Source organism: Candoia aspera, chromosome 3, assembly GCF_035149785.1.
Source record: "Candoia aspera isolate rCanAsp1 chromosome 3, rCanAsp1.hap2, whole genome shotgun sequence".
NCBI lineage: Eukaryota > Metazoa > Chordata > Lepidosauria > Squamata > Boidae > Candoia > Candoia aspera.
Window position 1 is genome coordinate 29,754,009 of NC_086155.1, and position 10,813 is coordinate 29,764,821.

At 42.8% G+C, this 10,813-nt stretch overlaps 1 protein-coding gene across 1 annotated transcript; it reads right to left on the reverse strand.

Annotated features, from left to right (window-relative positions):
* Window positions 1-497: 497 nt before the first annotated feature.
* LOC134494812 (adenosine receptor A1-like) lies at window positions 498-2,406 on the reverse strand. The gene has a single exon (XM_063300059.1). The coding sequence runs from the start codon at window positions 1,975-1,977 to the stop codon at window positions 895-897; it is 1,083 nt and encodes a 360-aa protein (XP_063156129.1). The 5' UTR covers window positions 1,978-2,406; the 3' UTR covers window positions 498-894.
* Between the last annotated feature and the right edge of the window lie 8,407 nt (window positions 2,407-10,813).

Consider the following 10,813-nt stretch of genomic DNA (forward strand, 5'->3'; position numbering starts at 1 on the left):
TATTGTGATTTTATATTTTCCATCCTTTCACTACCAGCCATCTTTCATACAACCAAACATTGATTACAGACATGCTGCTTTCCTAATCCTTTTGAATGAACTTCTGAACTTACAGTTGGGAAAAATTGAGTAGTTTTTCTCTATTGCTGTAGCCTAGTATATTTCTTGCAAAAATTTGTGGTTTGTGAGTATTGAACCAGAAGTAGTTCCGATTTCAGAAAATGTATTATGTTCAATAAAGTTGTATTTTCCCATTTTTAAAAAGGCATTTTTTGTGAAAATACATTTATGTTCTGAATAAATACTGTAGACTATATACTGAAGTATTATAACCATATTTGTGATTAACAATAACTAAAAGGCCATTATTTTTCAACTGTACATTGTAATACATTACATAGGATTATTTTTGCAAAATTGAACATAGGACATACTATTTCATTCCTCATCATGCCTAGAGATTCATTATGTGGTCTATTTTAAAGCTTCTTTTCTTTTCTTTCTCTTCACATTTTTTCCTCTAAATCGGAACCCGGATTGCTGATATCTTTATATGGACTATGAATTACGGATAAATAGCTGCTCTGCATTAAGGTATTCATCTAGCAGCAATTTTTAAAAGTGCAATGTGTTTCCAACACTGCAAGGCATCCTCATAAATTCATTCTACATTTGCTGTACAAAGGTCAACGGGCTCCAATCCAATGAACAGAAAGAAAAATCTGGCATTAAGAAGGCACATACTTTGGGGGAAAAGCCATTCCATCAAGCTGCAACAGCTGAATAGGAAAATGGTTATTGAAAAACCCAGAATCTCCAGCTAAAAACCCAGACTGCTCAGAGGCACGGACAAAGCAGTCACCTATTTCAAAACGGCAGATACCAACTCTGCCACTAGCTAGTCTCTGGGCGGAGCATCTCCTTGAGGACCACCACACAAGCAGGGGCAGAACTGTGCCCTTCCAGCGAGTGACTGGGATGCTGCTGGGAGGTGGCTATCAGCATTTGTTTGCAGAACATCTCCCGAACCCCTTGCCGGAACTTGGGGTCCCAAACACTGTAGATAGCCACATTCCAACAGCTGTTGGAAGCAAGGATCCAGAAAGCATAGAAGGAGAACTGGCACCACTCATAGCCCATCACTGTGCCCACAACAAATACAGCAATGGGAACAAAAGAAACAGAGAACGCAAAGGTCAGGATGCCAATGGTCTTGGCAGCAGTGGCATCTGAATAAGTGAGCCTGTTGCCTGCCTGGGGCTCTTCTCTCAGTTGCTTCCGCATCTTGTGGTACTGCCGGAGGGTGGCAAATGTGATGGTGTTGACAACAAAAGTGCCACCCAAGAGGGTGAAGTCAAATACTGGGTACAGGAGCATGACGTTCCAATTGGACTTCAACAACTTGTCTGGAGGAAAGCCATAGTTGCACATCTTACTGCAGGAATTGTACTCGAAGGTGATATTCGGAATTGAGAGCAGAGGTGTCACTGCCAAGGAAAAACTCAGCATCCAGGATCCCAGAATGAACCAAGTGATTCTGCGCTTGGTAATCACAGCTTTCCTGTGCAGGGGCTTCAGCACAGCGATAGTCCTCTCCACGGAAAGCAGAAATATGGTGCTGATTGAGACGAAGGTGCACCCTGCAAAGATAGGGCCAGTGATCAAACAGGCTGGCCAGCCAGCTGGACTCCTCTCTTGCCGTGTCCCATAGGCCAACATGTTCGCCTCCTGATAAACTGAGTAAGGTACTACAATGAGCCCCACAGCCAAATCAGCAAGAGCCAAAGAGGCCTTTAGGTAGCTTTGGGGGGTTTGGAATTGCCTTACACAGAAGAAAACCAGGAGACTCACCAGGTTTCCAAGGGTGATAGCAACGATCAGGAGGACCATGAAGAGCAGCTGGCAGACCTCTCCAGCAAAGGCCAGTCTGCAGTCTGTACTGTTGGGGCTCCTGTTGCTGCTGCTGTTTCCCAACATCGACCGGGTTCTCTTTCCTTCCCAGGGAGAAACAGAAAGATGCCGGCCAAGGAGCTCCACCTTCAAAGTGCCACGGAAGAGGCTCTACAGGCTAGCAGTTTGCCAATGCGTGGCCCAGAAATGAACAATTCCTAGGGAAGTCCATGTCAGTAAACCGTTCAGCAATGAAAGCTCAGATCAGCTGGTGCAGTCACATAGCCTGTACGCACGTGAAGCACCTGAGCAAAATTTAGACAGGAAGGGCTCTGAAATAACTCATCTTCTGCATGTATCAAAGAGAGTCAGAAGGAACATGAGCGCCAGGGAGGAATTCAGTTACACTGATCCGTGGTTTGTGCTAATATACAAACAATGCATATCAACATTTTCAATTACTGGATTTGAAACACCGAGTGGGGATCTGTCACCAGAACATCCTATCAGTCCTGCAGTTTCTCTCCTTCTTTCTAATAGAGGCAGTGAATATATATACTCCTATATTCTTGAAACATTTTGATATTTACACCTGGATACAATGGAATATCCAGACTCCTCCTCTCCTTCTGCCAAGGTGAACCAGACAACCCGGCCAGCAGACCTTTCAGAGTAGGACTTCAGGGCTGAGATCCTGGGTTCCACCTGGCAGAGAGCAGGACAGCTTACCACTGCTACCCTGCCCTCATAAGACCAGTTCGGAGTCTAAAATTACCCAACTCCAGCACTGCTTCTAACTAGCAGTGGTTAGAGCTGCCTCCCTGTACCAATGGCGGAAGGCCTTCCTAAAATGGGGCCAACCAAAGAGTGCACCTTAACCCTTCTCCACAGCTGGAGGAGGATCTTCCAATGCTCCCACCCAGGCTGAAGCCTATTTATGCAGTCCATCAGGCCCCCACCCCAAGACATAAGGTGGTTTTTAGAAACCCACCCTAGAGCACTTCAAACTGGGACAATTTGTTAAGATAGAAACTGCTCTGCTTCTTCAAGCAGCGCAAAGTAACCCTCACACAGGGATGAAGTCCAACATCAACTGGACGAACCAGCAGCCTGGGTGCTCCGTCTTTGGAGTTTAGCACGGCTGCACGACACAATTGCGGGCGCTGGGCATCTTCTGCGCTTCCCGGCATTGCTGGTCTCCGCAACGGTCCTTCGCTGAGCTACTCGGCCAGCCCTGAAGGGAGCTCCGCCGCCGCCGAGACCCTTCCCGCAGCGCCAAGAGCTTCCAGCTCCTAGTCGCAGCTTAAATGCAAACTCCAGCCAGCCAGCAGTTCCTGCGCGGCGCCTCCCGCCTTTCGCGTGAAGTTAGACCCCATTCTTCGGCGGAGCTCCGTCCGCCGCCGTTAATTCCTCTCCAGCCTCGCCGCCGCCGCCGCTCTCTGCTCTGCCTTCCTGCGATTTACTGACAGCCCCGCTCCCAACAGGCGCCGCTTACCCAGACAGGTAGCTTCGCCCGGCTGGCCCGCCCAGAAGGCTGGAAGGTGGGGTCCGCTCAGGCGCTCCTGTGTTCCGGGTCGGGCAAAAGACCTCCGCCAAACCGAAGGGGAACCACGCCTGGATTTTCGCTCTGTGAGGAATACCAGCCCGGCCGGGGGTGTTCGGGGCTGCCCGCCCCACGCGGCTTCGCGTCTGCCCAGAGGCGGCACCTTCGCATTGTGCCGAACGCCCAAAGGAGAGCCTGGAGGCGCCGAGGCGGAGGCGGGAAAGCAATCAATCATCGCGGCGCATTTCTTTGCCCTCTCGGGTTCGTGGGACAAAGAGCCCCTTGAGACCCAGCGCGCCGGGCGTGGTCCCGCGACGCCTTGGGAAGCCTTACCCAGCCCGTTAAGCACCGAACGAGAGGTGTTGCTAACTCTGCTTACAAGCACAGGAGACTTCTAGGGTAAAGCCGACCGTTAGTCTAAATCAGTGTTTCTCAGCCTCAGCAACTTTAAGATGTGTGGGCTTCAACTCCCAGAATTCCCCATGCTGGCTGGGGAATTCTGGGAGTTGAAGCCCACACATTTTAAAGTTGCTGAGGCTGAGAAAGCTGGTGTAAATAGCCCAGCCTTCTCGATCTTGGTGCCTTCCGGATGACATTCTGATGGCAGTAGCTGGCAGTTTCTGAAGGGCAGTATTTCCTCTTAGCTGTGACACAAGGCTGGAAAAGCCCCCTGGGAGGAATGGGAATTGAGGCAAAAACTGAACCGAAGCGTGGGAAGGCAGGGAGGGTGTAGACAGCTGGAGAGAAGATAGCAAGAGGAAGGAGGGGCTATTGAGTCCCATATACAGTATGGTCACCTCATAATCAAGTAAATGCAAAAATGCCACTCTCTCTTGAGAATTTATCTGAAATTCTCTTCTCTGTTAAAAGTTTCTAAAGCACTTTTTCCCCATCAAACCGAACAAGAACTGTTAGAAAAATATGCACAAAGCTCTCTCACTCTGGCACTACACCAGGATTTCAAACAGATGGCTCTGACAGACCTATATGGAGAATTCTGCTGTAGAATCCAAATTTTCTGAACAAAAAGGCACTCCTGAACTACAGTCCTCCTTAGTTACTATCATCTGTTGTTCTCAAAATGGTACAATTTGTAAACAGAGATCATGTGTTTTCTTAAATTGTCTGCAAATCAAAACCTTCAGGTTTCAGCTGAAGGAGAAAAATGGATAGGCAGAGCACCCTCCCCCCAATCTTTCCTGGGCCCCCTTAGAGAAGCAGTAAAAATGCCAGTTCAGCCATGAAACACTAGAAATCAAAAGAATGTCAATACTACTGCAGAAGGTTACTTGAAAATGGGAAAAGCTATTGGAAGCCAGGCCAAGGGAGATAATACTTAAGGAGAAAAAACACACTAAAGGTTATTGTTTAGTTAAAGGTTACTCTAAAACACACAGCCTTTGTTCCTGCAACAAACCACTGTCTTTCTAGTTCCACCTTCATTTCCTCACTATTCCTGACTTCACAGATTACCATGATTTACATAAACCTATATAAGGGGGTTGCATCCCCACCCTTTTAAACGTTTACCATTGCAGCCTCTAGTAGTGAAATAAATGCAATTTGTGTTTCAAAAGGATGGGTGTAGCTGGTCTTCCTTACGAACTCTAGTGGGGAATGTTTTCCTAACCCGTATCCTACCACTAGTGAGAAATACACAAGCCAAAGTACATTTCTGGACTGGGGTGAGTTTTCTGCATTCATAGTGGGGGCAACTGTGAGGGGAGCTATTTGTAAAGGACTCTTCCCTCCCCAGGCCCCACAGCTGCTGAGATTAGGCAAAGGGTGACCAGGGAAAGGATCTTATCTTTGGTAGTACCTAAATTAGTAGCATTTTCATTAATAAATAATCCTCTACCCCAAGTTTAGGCACTCTGAAGTCCATGTTGTTCCCTCTTCCTTTAATTATACAATAAGCCTATGATTTTTCCAATTTGGACGCCTCATAATGTTCAGTGAGGCATACCTTTGTTTGTATGTTTTCAGTGTATTTGCATAATTGGGAATGGAAGTAATTCCCATTGGATTTGGTGAATATAATTATTCTACACATGCATAAAATTTAAGTTTCAAGTTTCTACTTAGTTTGCTGGTCCACTGCTTTTGTCTCTGGATATATTTTTATTATATGACGATGCTTTATGTTGATAAGTTAAGACTTCTTGCAACAAAAGGTAATCATACCTACAAATAAATAAATAAAGAGCATTATTCCCCCCCCCCCAAGTCTTACTGTGCTGCCTCACTGTGGATTTTCCTGGGTGAGATGAGGTGTATGCCAAGAGTCTATATTCCCCACAGGGTCATCAAAGGCATGAAGGTCATCCCAGCTGCTCAGCTAAAGCAAGCAGGCACTTACCCTGAGCAGCAGCGATATAGGAAGATGCTGAAGGTGGATGATCATGCTAGTGACAATAGCAAAGGCATCATTTCATGCTGCTCAGGACACAGCAATGATAAACCACTCTTGTTCTTTTACTAGGAAAACCACTTGGATGGAAAACATAAAATGATGATATAGTGCCAGATAATGGGCCCCTAAAGGTCATATGGCACTCAACATGCTACTGGGGAAGAACTGAGGATCTTTTGGAGTACTAATGGTGTCTGTGACATGGCTAGATTAAGGCCTTTGGGCCATCTAGTGTTGATTTTGCCATACAAGAAAAAATCCAAAACAACAAAGAGAGAATTTTAGTGAGAACATTGAATGTAAGAAATATGAACATGGGAATGTATAACCCTGTGAAAGATGAAACAACTACAGACTGACTTCTTAGGCATAAACTAATTTAGAAGGATTGGAATTGGACACTTTTGGTCAGAAGATTTCACTGTTTATTACTCTGTGCATGGAAAACTAAAAAATAGTGATGTTGCTTTTATGGTTAGGAAGGCTATAACAAGGATAGTACTTGGCTACAATGCAACAGTGACTGAATAATATCAATTAGACTTTTTGGACAACTGTTCAATATGACAATCATCCAGGTATATTTTCCAACCACTGATGCAGAAGAAAAGGGGGTTGATGAGTTTTATGATCAAGTTCAGTCTGAATTAGAATGAACACGCAAGCAAGATATGCTGCTTGCGACTGAAGACTGGAATGTCAAAGCTGGAAATATTAGGGAAGAAATGTAAAGACACTGAAGATGGAAGCAGACATGAAAAACAAGGGAAGTCTTCCAAAAGACCTGTGAACTCAGAAGGAGGTTTCAACCTTGAATTGGTATGCCAAAGGTCACCAATGGACTGATAGTAACTGATTCGTAGAAGATCAAACAAAGATGGAAGGAGTATACTGAAATACAGTACAGTAGAGATGTCTACATCCAAGATGCCTTAGACGATATTCTCTATGTATAAGAACGTCTAGTACTAGAAGATAAAGTTAAATCAGCACTCTAGTTATTAGCAATTTGGAAGGCTACAGGAACTGATGGAATACCCACAGAAATAGAGCAAGCACAGAAGAGTCAATAAAGGTTTTAACCAAGCTATGCCAGCAAATCTGGAGAATGACACAGTGGCCAACCTATTGGAAGAGAAGAAGGAGAGGATGACCAGCAGCAAAGTGGATGGACTCAGTTATAGCAGTGATGGGTACACTGCTGGAAGATCAGAAGGACCAAGGTAAGGAAAGATTGTCATGGGGAAAATCTATCTATGTGTTACCTAAGAGTCAACAATGACTTGATGGTATACAATCACTCAATCATTAATTTTGCCAATTTTTGGGTACAGATGCCTCCTGGAGACACCTTCCAATGTCTGCCAGGAAAAAAGGCAGCCATACTGTATATTGTTTCCTTTCAAGCAGAAGGGGGATTCTGGCCTACTAATGATTTTAAATAAGCCATGCAGGGGAGCCAAATGCTTTGATTTCTTCAGGATATGCAGGTTTGATATGTTATCTGCAATTCCCATAAAACCCAGGAAAACTTAAATCAGATTGAGTGATCAAGAATTTTAATAATAATCATCCTTGAGTGTTTTTATAAGCAGAAAGCTAAATGCAATAATAAAGAAAAGGAAAAGAAAAATCTCCTACACCCCCCCAAAGTAAACCCCTTTCAGTTTTCACACAACCCGTGTCCAGTACGAAATTTTGCAAAATTTCAATATTAAGAACTGACTACGTGTGCCATGTTATTTCCAAGAGGTCTTCCACACATTTCTGGGGATGCATGTGAGGTACCAATGTTCACCTAGGAATTTTGTTCAATGAGAATACTGAAGAACGTAAGGGATGAATTCAACAAACACCTGCTCATGAACATGTGGCACTGTAAATACAGAAAGAAGTATGTACGGCTGCAGTTGGGCACACACTTGACGGTTATAATTGGTGTTATGTAAAAATCAGGAAGAGTCTGATAGCAACTTATTCCAACTAACAAATTTTATTAAAAGGCTTAAGCTTTCGTGAGGTACAGCTTACTTCATCAGATGAAGTGACTGCATGAAGCAACCCAACAGTAAGGCCTGAAAGTTCCAACACTCTACCTTTTGTTGGCTGCTGCCAGCAAGGCAAAAATGAGGATGGAGATGTTTGTACCTCTGTCCAAAGAGATATCTCCTCCCTTCCCACAGTGCAAGAAACGGCTTGTCTAATTATTTTCCTGGACTGGGAGCATAAATAAGGTTCAGACAGAACATAGAATCTTTTGGCTCTTGAGGCTATTTTTCCTTAATTGTCCACATTTACTGAAGAGAATATTGGAAGACAATGCATTTTGACTCAGAATTGGACACTAAACAGAGAAGGTCTAATTTAGTACAGCAGTATGTACTAAGATTGCATAGCTCAAATCTCTTCCATGATGGCAAATATTCAGTATTCTGGGCAGTTAAATTATTTCTTTAGTAGAGTACAAGACACACTGTTGAAAGAAGCCAGACCTCCTCCAGAATGATAACAGGTCCAGGGTATGAAAGCCAAAACCTCTGATTGTTTATCTCATCTCTCAACCCACCAGAAGCCACATCAGAAAAAGACTAAGCCTTGCTTCATTATGTTCTTGCAGAACAAACTCATTTTCTAGTGTGGTTAAAATGTGTTAATGATCTCCAAATCCTTCATAAATTTTCTCCCATAAACAACCTTGATAAGAATAATTTCGCACTCTCAGAAGCTACTTCAGTAAAAGATGCTCTTGGCCATGTCTCTTAAAAGAAGTAGAATCTTCATTTGATTTTGTTGAATGATCATCTATCAAGCATTTGTTTATTATCTCCAAAGACTTCCTAAGTAGGAATTTAGCTACTATATAAGCCATCTATTTGATGAGAAACAGCATGAGCCTCACTGTGAAATAGCATTAAGCTACAACGTTTTGCATTATTTCAGTGTGTGTGTGTTCTTTCTCTCCACTGTGGTCTTGTCTCCTAGTACAAGGGCCTTCAATAATATTCCAAGAGGGTCTACAAAATAATAATTAAAGTACAAATGCACAAAATAAAACAACGGGCACAAAATTATACAAATAACATAAAGCAGCTGGCAGAAGTACATTTGAAAAGTTAAGAAAAAAGTTTTTTGCTTACCTTTGAAAACAGAAGGATAATAAAGCAGGTGCTAAATGAATATTTCTGGGAGAGTACTGCACAACAGTGAAGCCACCACATAAAAGACTCTGTTTTTGAGAGCCTGTTATCTGATGTCAGATGCATGGCAATTGTACTGTTCCTATTCCATTCCCAGTGATATTGTAGTAGATTATTTCTCAGATAGCTACATTTAATCACAAATGTGATTACTGCTTTGAATAAGATCCAATTTTATATGAGTCATGCTTATTTTAAATACAACCACATTTATTATGTTGGATTACCATCAAACCCATTTAATGATAAGAATGAAGTGGAATAATATAGATTAAACTGAACAGACAGATATTTGATTATCATTTCTTGCTTTCCTATTACACATGGTTCAGATTCTTACATTTAAGGGATGTGGAATGACATTTAAGGGAGAGGAATGGCAAAGGAAGGTTTTATGGGTAGATCCAAACTTAATCATGTTTACTGAAATCAGCAGAACAGAGATTTAATGTACATCCCATTGACTTTAAGCATAATCAAGTTAGGGGCCAGCTGTACTTTTGAAGGAAGTACATAAGTGAGCAGATATAGCAGATACAGTACATGTAATTTCATTGTTATCTTTGATTTGCAGAACAAATCTTTCCCAAATCATTGTTTCTGGATTTCTGATGTCATCAAGACTTACTGTAGTTTAGCCTTCCTAAACCCAGTGCCCTGAGATTTATCAGATTATAATTTTCAGAATTCCTACAAGGGTAGAAAAAACTGCTACAGGTAAAGGTTGCCTCTGATTTGATCAGATGTTTGATAAATGTTAAGAAAAACCACATTATTTCATCTGCACACATCCTTTTTGTTGTTCATGCTAACTGGCTTTCTCATCATAATGCTATGATGAGAAATTTACATATACCCAGTGAAAGAATGTTCTATATCTGAGAGGCAACAAGAATTTAGTTAAAGCTTTATTGGGAGTAGGATATATGGACCATTTACGTGGACAATTGCTTAAAATAATTCAGCAGCTATTTTAAGGATGCACAGAGTTTAGGATGGTGTTTAATCTCAGTAGAAGGCTTTCCTGAAAGGTAGCCTCCTCTGAGATCTAAATTAGGTTCAGAGAATTTACTTTTAGTATACTGGATGATTTCCAGTGAACTAAAATTAATTTAGAATGAGGAAGACAATTCATACAGGGAAACAGAGAACCATCTAAGGTTCAGAAATGAATTGCAAGTTTGGTTTTTAAACCCAGTTCAACTAAATGATCAAAAACAGGATGACCAGCAACAAGGTGGATGGACTCAGTTACAGTGGTGATGAGAGCACCATTGGAAAACCTGAAGACCCAGGTTGGGGGCAGATAATCCTGGAGATTATCTGAAGCTTCCAGATTTTTTATTTTTTATTTTTTTTATTTTCTATTCTGCCTTTATTATTTTAATAAATAACTCAAGGCAGCAAACATACCCAATATTCCTCCTTCCTCCTCTTTTCCCCACAACAGCAACCCTGTGAGGTGAGTTGGGCTGAGGGAGAGTGACTGGCCCAAGGTCGCCCAGCCAGCTTTCATGCCTAAGGCGGGACTAGAACTCACAGACTCCTGGTTTCTAGCCCATTGCCTTAACCATTAGACCAAACTGGCTCTCTGAAGCTTCCAGATACTCTTCAAGGGCAGCTCCATGTAGAGTGCATTACAGTAGTCCAATCAGGAGGTGACTGGGGCATGAATGACCATGAGCAGAGCCTCCCGATCTAGGAATGGGCGCAACTGGTGCACAACATGAAGCTATGCAAAGGCCCTCCTAACCATGACTGCCACCTGCT